Below are 15380 nucleotides of genomic sequence, written 5' to 3'. Positions count from 1 at the left end.
AAGGCCCATCTAGTCCAACATCCTGTTCTTACAGTCACAGGCAATGTGGCAAAAAACTTCATATATATATATATATATATATATATATATATATATATATATATATTCCTGATATTGGTGCTGCTATATAAAGTTTTTGTTGTGGAGAGGAGCTGGGACTCAACTATAAAGCTGCAAATAAAATGTTTTACCGTATTTTTCACCCTATAGGACGCACTTTTTCCCCTCCAAAAATGAAGGGGAAATCTGTGTGCGTCCTATGGGGCGAATACAGGCTTTCGCTGAAGCCTGGAGAGTGAGAGGCATCGGTGCGCACCGACCCCTCTCGCTCTCCAGGCTTCAGGAAGCTATCTGCAGCGTGGGGAGCCCTGCGGGAACTCCCGCAGGGCTCCCCACGCTGCGGATAGCAGCCTGCCGCCCGGCGCACAGTGCGCCCTGAAGCAGAGTGCCCCGCGCGCCGGGCAGACATCCGCAGCGTGAGGAGCCCTGTGGGAACTCCCACTGGGCTCTCCACGCTGCGGATAGCAGCCTGCCGCCCGGCGCGCAAGATGCCCTGAAGCAGAGCGCCCAACGCGCCGGTAGACATCCGCAGCGTGGGGATCCCTGCGGGACTTCCCACTGGGCTCCCCACGCTGCGGATAGCAGCCTGCTGAAGCAGAGCGCCCCATGCTTCGGGCAGACATCGGCCAGCCCCACAAGCTCGGGTTGTGTTCTTGGACAGATTTTCTTACCCTAAGCACACACAGATTATTAACTCATCAGACAGGTGATTGACAAAAAAATTAAAAATTATCCTCTGGGCTGAAGATTTTCAAACCTATTACTGGCAGCCTCAGCATTCCAAGTAGAATGAACAATGGCTGCTAATGCTGATGGCATGTTTATGGTACACCAACCCCATCGTGCTAACTGCATTCTCTAACATAACTCAGTTTTGTGTTTTCATATTTGGTGGAACAGTGCAAACATGCAAACAATATTGGCATGGATTACTGATTCTCCACTGAATTAAAGAAAACATTTCACCCATTTTTCTATTCCCATGAACCTGCCATGATATATTTTTCTATTGTTACTGATGCTTGACCATTTTGCTAGTGTGAATTCCAAGTAAGAGTCTTTGTGAATTCTTCGATAATAACCCTTATGACAGGAGACTCGTGATTTACCTCCATTCCTGTCAATCTCTGGAAGCACTCTCAAAGAAATCTGCTTATACAGATTGAGGGCTGGTGGGGGGGGGGAGTGAGGGAGAATACACAGAGCATACAAAAAGTCATGGACAGAAACCCATCTTAACTCTTAGCTGGGATAAAAACCCACCAAAGATTCATGTAAAATAAGAAAAATGTCCAAAAATAATAATCCAGGTATGAAACAGATGAGCTGTATGGGTGAGATACAGTAAAGCTCTATTCTACGTGCAAAATACCACTCCAGGTTTTTTAAGTCTAAGCTACAGTTCCTGAAATCAAATAGTTTTTGAGTATATTGAAAAGTAAACATTAAAAGTGAAAGATAAATATTATAACAATATTATCTGTAAGCAATACAGTATAAGAATATTTTTTGAAAAATGACACTTCTAGAGCCACAATGATACCCAAGAGAATTTTTGCCCCATGGAACATCCTTCTCTCCCCCTCCCCCCAAGCATGCCTTTCATCTCACTTGAAGTAATTTTGTTTTTGTTTTTGTGTAGGTTTTTTTGGGGGGGGTGTTTCTGATTCTTGTGTCTTTCTTGTAGTTGCAGGTGTGCATTCCCTTTCAAACATTACAAAAACATCAAATCCCACAGGTTACTTCAAACCTTCATTATGCTCCTATGCATTTGATAGGATTTTTAGGATCTTTTGAAAGAACTTCTCCAGTGTTTCTACCTTTAGTTTCACAAGGTTGGTTAAAAAAAAAAAACTAAAAAAAAAAACCACACACACCCAAAAATTCCTATTCCATCTTTTTTAAAACTCCAAAACCTCTAGAAATTGATGACAGTCCCTGTAGTGTTTTCAGGCAATATAAGCCAGGCTCCCCCATTATGTAGCCAGCAACATTCAGTTTTGCTCAGTCATTCAGACTTTTTGGCAGTGGGAATTGTTTTAGGAACAAGATGGATAATGGTGAATTCCTCATGTTGTGTCTCTCTCTCCCCCCCCCCCCCCCCCATTTCGCAGGGCTTGTCCTTTATATGCTGCCAGTCTCAGACTCAAGGGGCCTATTTGAATCAGTTGCTAGGAAATGCAATTCAGCAGTATTTTGGGCGCTTCCTCTCTTCCTCACCTTCCGCTCCTCGAGCTGGACAGCAACACCCTATTTTGCTGGCCATGTGCAGCACCACCACCATCCCAGGAGTCTTGCATCTCCGTAAGACCACTATGCAAGTCATCAGGTAATGCCCAGGAAAAGGGGATATGATGTATTTGACATTGCCATTCTCTCCAGGTAAAGAGTTTCGGGGGAAGCTTGTGTTCTTATAGAATAAGTTGTGAAAGTTAGGAAACCACTCAGGGACATGCAAATTTTGTTAAACACTAGAAAAGTACTCATGTCATTATTATGTTTTATTAAAAGAAAAACTGCACAGAAATGATTGTTAATTATGATTCACTTCTCATGAGGCATCCAGGAGTGGTTTACAGATATACCTTATATAAAACAGATGCTTATATATAAACAGTTCTATCTATCGAGCGGCAGTGTGTTGTAGTGGTTAGAGTGCTGGCCTAGGACCTGGGAAACTAGGCTTCAAATTTAGTCATGAAGCTCACTAAGTGACCTTGGGCTTCACCAGCTCTCAGGCAGCCTACCTGATATGGCTGTTGTGACGATAAAAGTAGAGAGTTCCACATATGCCGCCTTGAGTTCCTTGGTTATATATTCCTTAGTGGGATATAAATGTTTGTGTGTATGTGTGTGTATACATGCACATATATGCACAGAGAATTTAAAAAACACTTATAAATATTAACAACAGTTTATTGCAACAGTACTTACATAAAATCAACTCCAAGATAGGTACCAGTTGCGATGAAGATTTTTAGAAGGCTTGTTGAAAGAGCAACAGCTTTAGAAGGCTCCTATCTGATATGCAGTGGGAAGTGCCACACTGAAGGCCTGATTCCAGCTTTGTGCAGAATTGACCTCCCAATAGGATAGTATCTGCAGGGTGAGGTGACCTCATCAAAAAACGCATAGTTATAAAAGTATTTGAGTGGAAGGTGAAATAGAGGCATGTGGATTTGTTTGAATAATAAGCAAATGTGAATAAATTGCCATATTGTTATTTATCCAAATGAACATGAGATAGGCACTGCTGATTCACTTTTGGGTCCTTTCTGATTTCCTTCCAGTGAAAGTTACCTGTCTTTCAAAGGTCATGCCCCTCCTCCTCGCCTGGCTTCAGTTCTTGCTTTCATTAGTGAAGCATTTCGGAGGACCAAGAGCATTGAAATGTGTGACGTGCAGCTGCTGCTCCCTTCTGTGTTGAAATGCCTTGTGCTGGTTAATGAACCACAAGGTGAGCTTGTGAACTTACGGGTTTTTTGTTTTTTTTAAAAATACTTTAGAGCAGGAATGGGCAGAACGTACATAGGGATCTACTGGTAGATCTCTGGATATTTTAAGGAAGATGGTCAAGGACTTCAGACTCCCCTTCTATTAAACTGCACTGCAGAAATTAAGACCGGAGTGGGGGGAATAACCAGGAGTGCATTTTTGTGTGTTGAAGGACTGGGTTTCATGCAAGTTTTGTTCTTGCCTTAGAATTTTATATTTGAACTGCATTTCTTTCCATTTGGGGCTTCTAGCACACAACAAGATAGCTCCCACAAGGTTGAAATCTTCCTACCGCTCCTGCAGAGCCTAAGCAAAGAAACAGGTCTATGCCTTGAGCAGCTCACTATCTACAGGCATGCTGACATTCACACAAACCTATCAGGCATTTGAGTAGTCTAGGGTGCCTTCTTGGGTTGCCAGCTTAAAACGAGCCGGGTGCTGGTCTGCCATGAACACACACCTTACAAAGGCCAGAAGTAAGGCCCACCGAGTTCAGCAAACATTTACTCCCAAGTAAAGTGTGTTAGGTTTGTAGAAAAATCTGCTACTGCCAGTTGTAATTTCTTCTTGTAGTATCAGAATGAGCCTTTTGCATCATTTTAAGCTTGTGCCACTCAAAATGGTGTGTGTGTGTGTGTGAGAGAGAGAGAGAGAGAGAGAGAGAGAAGCAAGCCTATATTGTCTCCCAGAGCTGTTTTCCTCTATTGTCTATTAGAAAGCTCCATGTGATTTGTTTCCTGCAGTTAAAAAACTGTCTACAGAGATTCTACAGTGTGTTGTAGAAGGCTGCCAAGCGGGGTCAGGAGGAGAGCTTGCCACCCAGCTGATTTCTGTGTTTAGGTAAGTAGAAAACTGGCCAATTGGCACTGAAATGATTGCAAGGCATTTGACAGAAAACATGTTCTTTTAAGCAACTAATTATCCCTAACATAATTTGAAGTTGATTGTTTATAGTACTCCCATTCTTGGCAAAGCGGGTTGTCATGTGGATTGGCCAAAACAAGAAAGGGGAAACTATTTAGAACGAAGCCACGTTCATTCCCTTCCCCCACCCTCAGTGGATTTTAATGCCATCGTACAAGGAAGGCATTGCAGGCTTAAAAACACAGGGGCGCATGTTAGGATAATCCTCGGACAGAATTGCGTATCATCCCTGGCAGGGAACTGCCTCCCACCTCCATGGCATGTGGGTGACTTTCCTCTTGTGAAATTATCACACCATCATCAGCAAGTACTGTTTGAGCCCTGTTCAGATGCTGAATTTCCCCATGTGATTAGAATTGAGTGAGGAACAGCAGGGATGCACTGGCTACCCCTCTGCTCTGTGGCTTTGCTGTGCCCGCCTCCATCTCCCTTTATGCCTTAGAGGGCAAATGTCTGCAGTTGGGAGCCTGACATAGATCTGTGCCTGGGGTTCCTTTGCATACACCATCTCACACCACTGTTAAGCTGGCGCAACCTAGAGGCTTGAACAAATCATGAATGTGAGAATTTGTCTGGGGCTCCTTCATTCATTCATTCATTCATTCATTTATCACTTGATTGTTAGGAAACCTCTAAGTGGTTTACAAAAATACAAAACAAAACATTGACATTCTCAATACTTTTTTTAAAAAAAAACCACTTAAAAGCAGGTACAGTGGTACCTCGGGTTACAGACGCTTCAGGTTACAGACTCTGCTAACCCAGAAATAGTACCTCAGGTTAAGAACTTTGCTTCAGGATGAGAACAGAAATCGCACGGGGGTGGCAGCAGGAGGCCCCATTAGCTAAAGTAGTACCTCAGGTTAAGAACATTTTCAGTTTAAGAACAGACCTCCAGAATGAATTAAGTTCTTAACCTGAGGTGCCACTGTATTTTAAAACATTCAAAACACGAAAGCATTTGTGTTAGAAAATTTGGGGGGGATCCCTTACCCCAAAATGTGAATTCGGAATTAGCTAATGCTAGCAATACTTGCAGTCAAGTGAATAGTTACATTTCTTTTGGCACTAGAGTCCACTTAGAAGTGGGGACAAGGGGGTCACCAACAAAGGTTTCTTGTCAGATTAAAAGCTCAAATCAAAATGATGAACTATTAAAAGAAAGAAAGGGTGCATATTTTGGCCGGTGAATTTCATTTAAATTTGGCACACTTCTTCAACAAGTGATAGCTAGACGGAAAAGAAAGCTCAGCATCCCTCTGAAATTCAAATTTCCTAAGATTAACATTGACTCTACATGATTTTGTCAACTTACCCTTATGACACCCAGGGGCTCAGGGTGGAATTTTAGATCACTTGTGGTATTGGAAATGGATAAAGGGTTTTTCATCACAGTTTTAAATTGCCATTTGTGCAAACTATGGTTTGCCATAATGTTTTGAATTGAGTACTTTCTCCAGCACATACTGTATTGAAAAAATAAGTGTTGTATACTTGCTGGATTTGTGGTTAGCTTTTACATTTTTTATATTAAAAATGTGTATATATTATATTACCATGCTCCCTTTCTTGCTGCTTCTAGATCTGATCCTATGAGCTCCCTGGACTTGTTTTCAAATAGAAGTACACATTTATTCAGTAGAGTTTGTTTTCTGAGAATCATTTTTTTTGTACCTTGCACTAAATGCCCTTGTTTCTTCCTTCAGGCAGTTTATCCAAGATTACACTACTGTGTATGATAATCAAGTTTACAGCATCTTGGAAGCAGTGGCAGTCTTGGACCAGTCTCTAGTTATCAGCCTGATTCCTGCTATGACAGAGGCCCTGAGGAATTCAGAGTACAAACAAGGTCTTGGCAGAAACGCAGTGCAAAGGTATGTTTGGGGATTACTGTTGCTTTTGGGTGATGAACAGAAGTTCACTCTCTCCACAAAAGGCCTATTTAAACTTACAGTGTAGGTTTCTCCAAAGTTAAATTCTTCCTAGATACTTAGCAAATATGGATGAGATTTATGAAATGAAACACCTTTTTGTGTTTTGTTAAATGCTTTACATTGAAATATGCCAGTAAGCTATTATGAGAGCCTGATCGTTTCGCAAAGGAATCTGCTTTTTTGGCTGTGTGAACCCTGTCTTATTTTCTTATTATTTAAATATAAGCAGTATATAAATTGCCCAAATAAATGCTTATTTAATTATCTGTCGCTTTCCATGTAAACGCCATATAGTGGGTCCCCACCCCCACTCCATTTATAAGTAGTAGGCTAGTATGACACTAAGGGTCTTTGGTATGTGCTTGAAAAGCAGGCTCTCAGAATTAGAAGGAAATAAAAGTCATATTATTTTTGCTGCTCCTGGAAAATATCTTTTATCAGAAGGAAGCTGATTTATACAAAGCTTGCCTCTCCCCACAGCTTCTGCATTTCTTGCATTTCAGTGGTTTTCATAGAATCATAGAGTTGGAAGAGACCACAAGGGCCATCGAGTCCAACCCCCTGCCAAGCAGGAAACACCATCAGAGCACTCCTGACATGGTTGTCAAGCCTCTGCTTAAAGACCTCCAAAGAAGGAGACTCCACCACACTCCTTGGCAGCAAATTCCACTGTCGAACAGCTCTTACTGTCAGGAAGTTCTTCCTAATGTTTAGGTGGAATCTTCTTTCTTGTAGTTTGGATCCATTGCTTCGTGTCCACTTCTCTGGAGCAGCAGAAAACAACCTTTCTCCCTCCTCTATGTGGCATCCTTTTATATATTTGAACATGGCTATCATATCATCCCTTAACCTCCTCTTCTCCAGGCTGAACATGCCCAGCTCCCTTAGCCGTTCCTCATAAGGCATCGTTTCCAGGCCTTTGACCATTTTGGTTGCCATCCTCTGGACACGTTCCAGTTTGTCAGTGTCCTTCTTGAACTGTGGTGCCCAGAACTGGACACAGTACTCCAGGTGAGGTCTGACCAGAGCAGAATACAGTGGCACTATTACTTCCCTTGATCTAGATGCTATACTCCTATTGATGCAGCCCAGAATTGCATTGGCTTTTTTAGCTGCCGCGTCACACTGTTGGCTCATGTCAAGTTTGTGGCCAACCAAGACTCCTAGATCCTTTTCACATGTACTGCTCTCAAGCCAGGTGTCACCCATCTTGTATTTGTGACTCTCATTTTTTTTGCCCAAGTGCAATACTTTACATTTCTCCCTGTTAAAATTCATCTTGTTTGTTTTGGCCCAGTTCTCTAATCTGTCAAGGTCGTTTTGAAGTGTGATCCTGTCCTCTGGGGTGTTAGCCACCCCTCCCAGTTTGGTGTCATCTGCAAATTTGATCAGGATGCCCTTGAGTCCATCATCCAAGTCGTTGATAAAGATGTTGAATAAGACCGGGCCCAAGACAGAACCCTGTGGCACCCCACTAGTCACTCTTCTCCAGGATGAAGAGGAACCATTGATGAGCACCCTTTGGGTTCGGTCAGTCAGCCAGTTACAAATCCACTGAGTAGCATAGTCAAGACCGCATTTTACCAGCTTCTTTACAAGAATATCATGGGGCACCTTGTCAAATGCCTTGCTGAAATCAAGGTAGGCTACATCCACTGCGTTCCCTTCATCTACCAGGGTTGTAATTCTGTCAAAAAAACGAGATCAGGTTAGTCTGACACGACTTATTTTTCAGAAATCCATGCTGACTATTGGTGATCATAGCATTCCTTTCTAGGTGCTCACAGACTGTTTGCTTAATGATCTGCTCCAGAATCTTCCCTGGTATTGATGTCAGACTGACTGGGCGGTAATTATTTGGGTCCTCTCTTTTCCCCTTTTTGAAAATAGGGACAACATTTGCCCTCCTCCAGTCTGCCGGGACTTCGCCTGTTCTCCAGGAATTCTCAAAGATGACTGCCAGTGGTTCTGAGATCACATCTGCCAGTTCTTTTAATACTCTTGGATGCAGTTCATCTGGCCCTGGAGACTTGAATACATCTAGACTAGCCAAGTATTCTTGTACTATCTCCTTAGTTATTCTGGGCTGTGTTTCCTCTGCTGAATCATTTGCTCCAAATTCTTCAGGTCGGGCATTGTTTTCTTTATCGGAGAAGACTGAGGCAAAGAAGGCATTGAGGAGTTCAGCCCTTTCTGTGTCCCCTGTTTGCATTTCACCATCTTCTCCTCTGAGTGACCCCACTGTTTCTTTGTTCTTCCTTTTGCTACGAACATACCCATAAAAGCCTTTTTTGTTGCTTTTAACCTCTCTAGCAAGCCTGAGTTCATTCTGTGCTTTAGCTTTTCTGACTTTGTGTCTACACGTGCTGGCTATTTGTTTGAATTCCTCTTTGGTGGTTTCCCCCCTTTTCCATTTTTTGTACACATCCTTTTTTAATCTTAACTCAGTTAAAAGTTCTTTAGATAGCCACCCTGGCTTCTTTAGGCACCTTCCATGTTTCCGTCTCATTGGTATTGCCTGAAGTTGTGCTTTTACTATCTCCCTCTTAACAAACTCCCAGCCATCATGAACTCCCTTTCCTTTTAGTATTACTGTCCATGGGATCTCACCCAACACTTCCCTAAGTTTTATGAAGTCGGCTTTCTTAAAGTCAAGAAATTGAGTCCTAGTATGCTTGGCTGCTCCTTTGCGCTGTATAGTAAACTTCAGAAGAGCATGATCACTCACGCCTAATGATCCTTCCACTTCTACCCCACTAACCAGGTCATCAACATTGGTTAGGACCAGATCTAAAATGGCTGTTCCTCTTGTTGCTTCTCCCACTTTCTGGACAATGAAGTTGTCTGCAAGGCCAGTGAGGAATCTGTTTGACCTTATGCTCTTGGCTGAGTTTGACATCCAACAAATATCCGGGTAATTGAAGTCCCCCATTACTACTATCTCCCTTCCTTTTGCATGCTTGGCCATTTGTTCCAGGAAAGCATCATCTATGTCCTCCGTTTGGCTTGGGGATCTATAGTAAACTCCCACAATGAGGTCACTGTTATTCTTCTCTCCCTTAATTTTTTTTTTTTTTAATAAATATTTATTAAGGTTTTTAAATATAAATGCACACATAATAAACAATCTTACTTCTATCACAACAATTTCATCACTTCTTTGGACTCCCTCACGTCTCCCGCTCCCATTTACATCGTTAAAAATTTTTTCCAAACAAATTATCAACTTGTTTACAATCTCATGTTCGCTCATTCAAATATAATCCAGCACTTCTTCCAAAAAAATTTATATTTTCTTTAGTCTCACTTATCATCAAATTTAAATCTAGTTTAGTGGTGACCAGTTTTTTATAATCTAGCATCCTTCTTAACATTCAACCAAATTACAATATTTTTGTAAATACATCTTGAATTTCTCCCAGTCTTCCTCCATCTTCTCTTCTCCCAGATCACGGATTCTGCCAGTCATCTCGGCCAGTTGCATATAGTCCATCAGCTGCATCTGCCACTCTTCCAGTGTGGGTAGATCTTGAGTTCTCTCCCTTAATTTTGACCCAAATGCTCTCACTTTGGCTTTGAGGTTCTAAATCTTGGATCTCTTCACAGGTATACACATCCCTGACATATAACGCCACTCCTCCTCCTTTCTTGTCTGGTCTGTTTCTCTGAAATAGATTGCATCCCTCCATTATTACATTCCAATCGTGGGACTTATCCCACCAGGTTTCAGTGATGCCTATTATGTCATATTTAGTTTGCTGTACCAAGAGCTCAAGCTCATCTTTTTTATTTCCCATGCTTTGTGCATTAGTGTACAGACACTGAAGTCCATTAATCATTCCCCCGTGTCTCTTATTTAAGGATTTTTTCCTCCCACCACTAGGTCTGCGTGCTGTTTGCTCCATTTGGTCTATGACATTTGGATGATCATCTTCATCAATTGATAGACTCCTACCTTCAGGAGCACTGTTTCCCTCCCCCACATTAGTCAGTTTAAAGCCCTCCTGATGAGGTTTCTGAGATTTTTGGCAAAAACATTCCTCCCAACCGTTGTGAGGTGCAGCCCATCGCTTGCCAGAAGTCCATCTTCAAGAAACTGCAGTCCGTGATCTAAGAACCCAAACCGTTCGTGTTTACACCATTTGCGAAGCCAGCTGTTCACTTCCACTATTTTTCCCTCTCTCCCTGGGCCACGTCGTTCAACTGGGAGGACAGATGAGATGACAATTTGTGCATTTAATTGCTTCAATTTCCTGCCCAGTGCCTCGTAGTCTCTTTTGATCTTCTGGAGGCTATTGCTTGCAGTGTCATTGGTTCCCACATGAACCAAGAGGAAGGGGTATTTGTCAAACTATGCTGATTTCAAAGTATGCTGATGGTTTCTGTAGGCTATGAAAGTGGAAACAGAAGCCAGTTTAGTCCTGTAACTATTTATATTATTAATAATAATAATATTTATTGAATTTATATCCCACCCTATACCCGGAGGTCTCAGGGCGGTTCACAGAACAATTAAGGACTTCCACTCATTATGCCTTGTCTGAGTCCACTTCTTAAGGTCAAAGGAATTGTTACTGACGTAACATAGGCACGCAAGTCACGGCCTCTGCTTAAATAATTGCTGGTTATCTAACTTACATAATTTTTAAATACAGGGTTATCTGGCCAGGAAAACCGGCTCTTGAAGCAGACTTGCATCTGTATCACAATATCCACCTGGTCTCCATTTCACCAGATGGATGGATACAAGTGATGCAGACAGTTAGGTGAACCATATTAAATCAAAGTTAGATTGAGTCTAACTATGGTGTCTAACAGAGGTGAGAAACCTCATGCCTAGAGGCCAAATGCAGCCCTCCTGGCCTCTTTATCTGGCCTCGCTTCACATCCTCCTTGGGTGTTTTTGTCTTGGCTGAAATGTGCCCTTGAGCTCTGGCAGTTCTTCTTGCTTCCTTGGAAGGAGAACGGGGGGGGGGGGGTTGAGTTTGAGTAGAAAGTTCACATTTGTTGCTCCACCCAGAATGGAATGAGGCCCTCAGGCTGAAAAGGTTAGAATCACAGAGTTGATCCAAGGGGTCATCTAGTCCAACCCCCTGCAATGCATGAATATTTTTGCCCAACATGGGGCTTGAACCCATGACCCTGAGATTAAGAGTCTTATGCTCTACTGTCTGAGCTATCCCACACCTCTGTTTTCAGAACAACCCTTACTGGCTCTTTGGCATGGCCATGGTTTTCATTAGACATTCTGCACCTGCTTATACACGGGTGGCGCTGTGGGTTAAACCACAGAGCCTAGGACTTGCAGATCAGAAGGTTGGCGGTTCGAATCCCCACGACGGGCTGAGCTCCTGTTGCTCGGTCCCTGCTCCTGCCAACCTAGCATTTCAAAAGCACATCAAAGTGCAAGTAGATAAATAGGTACCGCTCCGGCGGGAAGGTAAACGGCGTTTCCGTGTGCTGCTCTGGTTCGCAAGAAGCAGCTTAGTCATGCTGGCCACATGACCCGGAAGCTGTACGCTGGCTCCCATGAGCGCCGCAACCCCAGAGTCAGTCACGACTAAACCTAATGGTCAGGGGTCCCTTTCCCTTTACCTTTTTACCTGCTTATACAGGTACTCAGCATTCTTTCATTTTCCAAGGCTTCAGAACAGTTCTGAGGTTGATTCCCTCAAATTCCCCTGAAGTAACCTACGAGTGACATGACTGATTTCTCAAACTCCGTGACACTGGTTTTAATTAAAGTGTTATATACTTTTGTTTTTGTTTTGTTTTTTACTCCTTAACAGAGAAGCCTATAAAAGACTCTTATCTCTGCTCCAAGAGGCTGGACAAATGGAGATACTGAAGCTGGAGAATGAAACGCATTAGCAGCACGCTGATTGTTGCTTTCCGCATAATCATTGCAAGGAATGCTGGTCCTTTATGGAGACTGCCAATTCCCTGTCTACAGGTGGATGCTGCCTTAGCTTTAAAATGTGCACTTTGTCCCTCGGTAGCCTTTGGCTGTAACGTTTTAATCGTGCACGCAACGTGGGTGAGGAAGTAGCGCCAATGTTTTTCTCTTCCATACGGCGACTGCAAAACCATTGAATCCTAGTAGCAGGGACTATCAGAAGGAAATGACAACAAGTAAAGGAAAGTTGATGACTTAAGGTATTGTTGAAGGTCTCCCCCCCACCCCCCACCCCCCGTTTAAAGCAAAAATAGTCAAAGGGCAGCAGCAAAGGTAATCTCTAACAGTAAAGTTTTTTCTGCTCTAATGAATCAATACGCTGTGGCTGTCAGGCCTTTCATTCTGACACCTTGAGTGATGTTTTGCTCACAAACACTTCATATGAGCTTGGCGGCTGCAAGGGGGTTCAATCTAAGCAAGGCCAGGGTTAGGTCAGGATGCTTCAGCCCCCTTATGTTAACAGAAGAGCTGGTGTCTGTGTTGCGTGGAACGGTGACAGCTGTCCTAGCATTGTCCCTGTATTAAAAATGTGTAGATGCACACTGCAGAATTTGACCTCTTAACCCCCTTCTCTGTTGTCCTTGTACGGTTTTGCTCCTCGTATGGTGGAGCGAGCCGCGCTCCCGTACTTGAATAACAAGGGCTGATGCAGTTATAAGAATTGCTACCCAGGTCACTATACAAATGTCATCAATTCCTTTTCTCCCCACCACCCCAATTTTCTATTATCAATATAAGAATCCCTAGCAAGGAAAAAAAGTTTCAACCAGATTCTAAGACAGGGAGAAAGGAATGCAGGTGCAAAAACATCTTAATTCAAATCTCTGCTTACTACTTTTTTTTTTGCATCACGTATGATTACATTTTGTATGTAGTAAATTGGATTTGTTAGATATTTCAGAATGTTTATGGTATTTTATCCCTACAGTTCTGAGCTCTATCATAATTCTCCCTGTAATTTCCAAATTTATTTGATGTATGGAATTCACGCTTCCATTAAATTACACAATCTTAGCAACTTACAAGTCATTTGAATTGCAGTAGTGAGTTGTATGGACTTGGCAGCAAAGTCAGGGAACCAAACTAACTTTTCAGAGTTAATGATGAAAGACTGGTTTTTTTGTATGTGTGTCTATCAATTACTGCCATGGAAACTTCTCCATAATCTTGTTCAGAGCCTTTCTGTATTGTTACCGTATTCTTATGTAAAGGTAGCAGATTATCTCTTTCCTAAATCAACTATCATTACTTCAGATAATACAGTAACTAAAAGCCTCTCTTAGGCTACTTAATATTGCAGAGCATGGAGGTTCTTTTCATTATGAAAGTGACTTTTTGAACCTGCATTGTAGCTTCTTGTAAGCTCCTACACCTGGGAGTTTTATTCATCTCAAAAGGCCTCCATTTCTAGAGGGGGGGGGGAATTAAGCCTCTTCAAGTGAGATGCCTTCAAAATCTGAGTCTCAGATAACATCTTTAGCATAGACTTCTTCAAAACGAAGCCTCTGTCTTCTGAAATAATAGAAGTGTATATTGTAACAAACTGTCTAACGGAACAGAGTGTTTTTTATTATTTCCAGAATAATTAATACTTAACTGGGATTTCTTTTTCTTTTCTTTTCTAAAGGTTTATGTAAAAGTAACATTGCTCTCAGTGCATAAAAAATTACTTGTTAATGTTTACAGTTAAGCAGTCAGTTGAAAGATTTATTAACAAACTGCCTTTGAAAATACTATCAAATGACCACTGACAAATGATCATTTATCTGTGGCTTTATGCAACAGTTTTGATTAATAATATTGCAAGTGAGGTTTGTAAGGTCTTCTAGCTGGTTAACTAGAAAACTTCCAGAAAGTAGGAAACTGAAAAAGTGATTCTACAGCCCATAAAAAATGATGGAAACTGAGCTGCATTGATCTGTTTCTGTGTTGTATATATTTGTGTGTGGATGCCAAAAGTTGTTTAAGCTTAGTTTAACATTGCTTTGTTATAATGTTGTTTTGTTTTTATGGTAAATTCATTTATAAAATTCAGGACCACAAATCCTGATCATGGAACCCACTTCAAAGCAAGTATGGGTCAGAAGTATGTTACCCTGATTTATAATTGCATGTCTAGAAATACTGATGTCAGTGTGACTACCCTACAGTATTCTAACTGATTTGATTGCAAACTAAAAATCCTTTTATTGTGACTTGCTTCTTAACCTGTTTCTGTTTTAAACTACATCTGGCTTTGAGAAGGTGTGACAGCTGTTGATGTAATCACATCAAACTGATAAAAGGAGCCCATCAGTAGACTGCGTTCCAGAAGGTCCACTGTGCACCTATTACTTTATTATTCTCATCTGTATAAAGGGGAATGTTCCACATTGCAGTAGGGAATTCTTCATAGAAGAATGAAGGAAGCCCCTGCATGTATGCTTTGGAGCAGAGTAGGGGGTGGGTCCTATTAGATCACCAGCTATTTTTAAAGAATATCTTCAGAAAGTGTACTGCTAATTAACTCCTGAACCAAATCTGTTTGACCCTAGTAAGGATCTTAGGACCTGCAAATCTCAACTTGTCAATTTATAGTTACAGATAGGTAGCCGTGTTGGTCTGCCATAGTCAAAACAAAACAAATTCCTTCCAGTAGCACCTTAAAGACCAACTAAGTCAGTTCTTGGTATGAGCTTTCGTGTGCATGCACACTTCTTCAGATACACTGAAACAGAAGTTTCCAGACCCTTCTATATAGTGAGAAGGTGGGGAGGGGTATTACTCAGAAGGGTGGTGGGAATGGGTGATTGGCAGATAGCTGTGATGAGCCTGTTGACGACTCTTAACGACTGCAATAGGTCTTACAGGAAAAAGCAAGGGGTGAAAAGGTGAAAAATGGCTTTGTCATGTATAATGAGATAAGAATCCAAGGTCTTTGTTCAGACCAGGTTTCTCCATGGTTTTAAGTTTGGTGATAAGTTGTAATTCAGCAGCTTCTCTTTCCAGTCTATTTCTGAAATTCCTTTGTA

The 15380-nt window shown here is 41.9% G+C and overlaps 1 protein-coding gene across 1 annotated transcript in view; it reads left to right on the top strand.

Moving 5' to 3' along the window:
• Positions 1–14564, top strand: part of MMS22L (MMS22 like, DNA repair protein) — a 77185-nt gene extending 62621 nt beyond the window's left edge. The window contains exons 21-25 of the mRNA XM_081856820.1: positions 2175–2389; positions 3351–3517; positions 4299–4395; positions 6186–6353; positions 12203–14564. Of these exons, the coding sequence (XP_081712946.1) occupies positions 2175–2389; positions 3351–3517; positions 4299–4395; positions 6186–6353; positions 12203–12284 (729 nt within the window). The 3' untranslated portion in view covers positions 12285–14564. The remainder of the gene's footprint in view (positions 1–2174; positions 2390–3350; positions 3518–4298; positions 4396–6185; positions 6354–12202) is intronic.
• Positions 14565–15380: the final 816 nt, after the last annotated feature.

This window comes from Podarcis erhardii (assembly GCF_964252035.2).
Source record: "Podarcis erhardii genome assembly, chromosome: 3".
Taxonomy (NCBI): Eukaryota; Metazoa; Chordata; class Lepidosauria; order Squamata; family Lacertidae; genus Podarcis; species Podarcis erhardii.
Note: the sequence above shows the minus strand (reverse complement) of the source record. Positions and strands in the feature narration are given on the sequence as shown.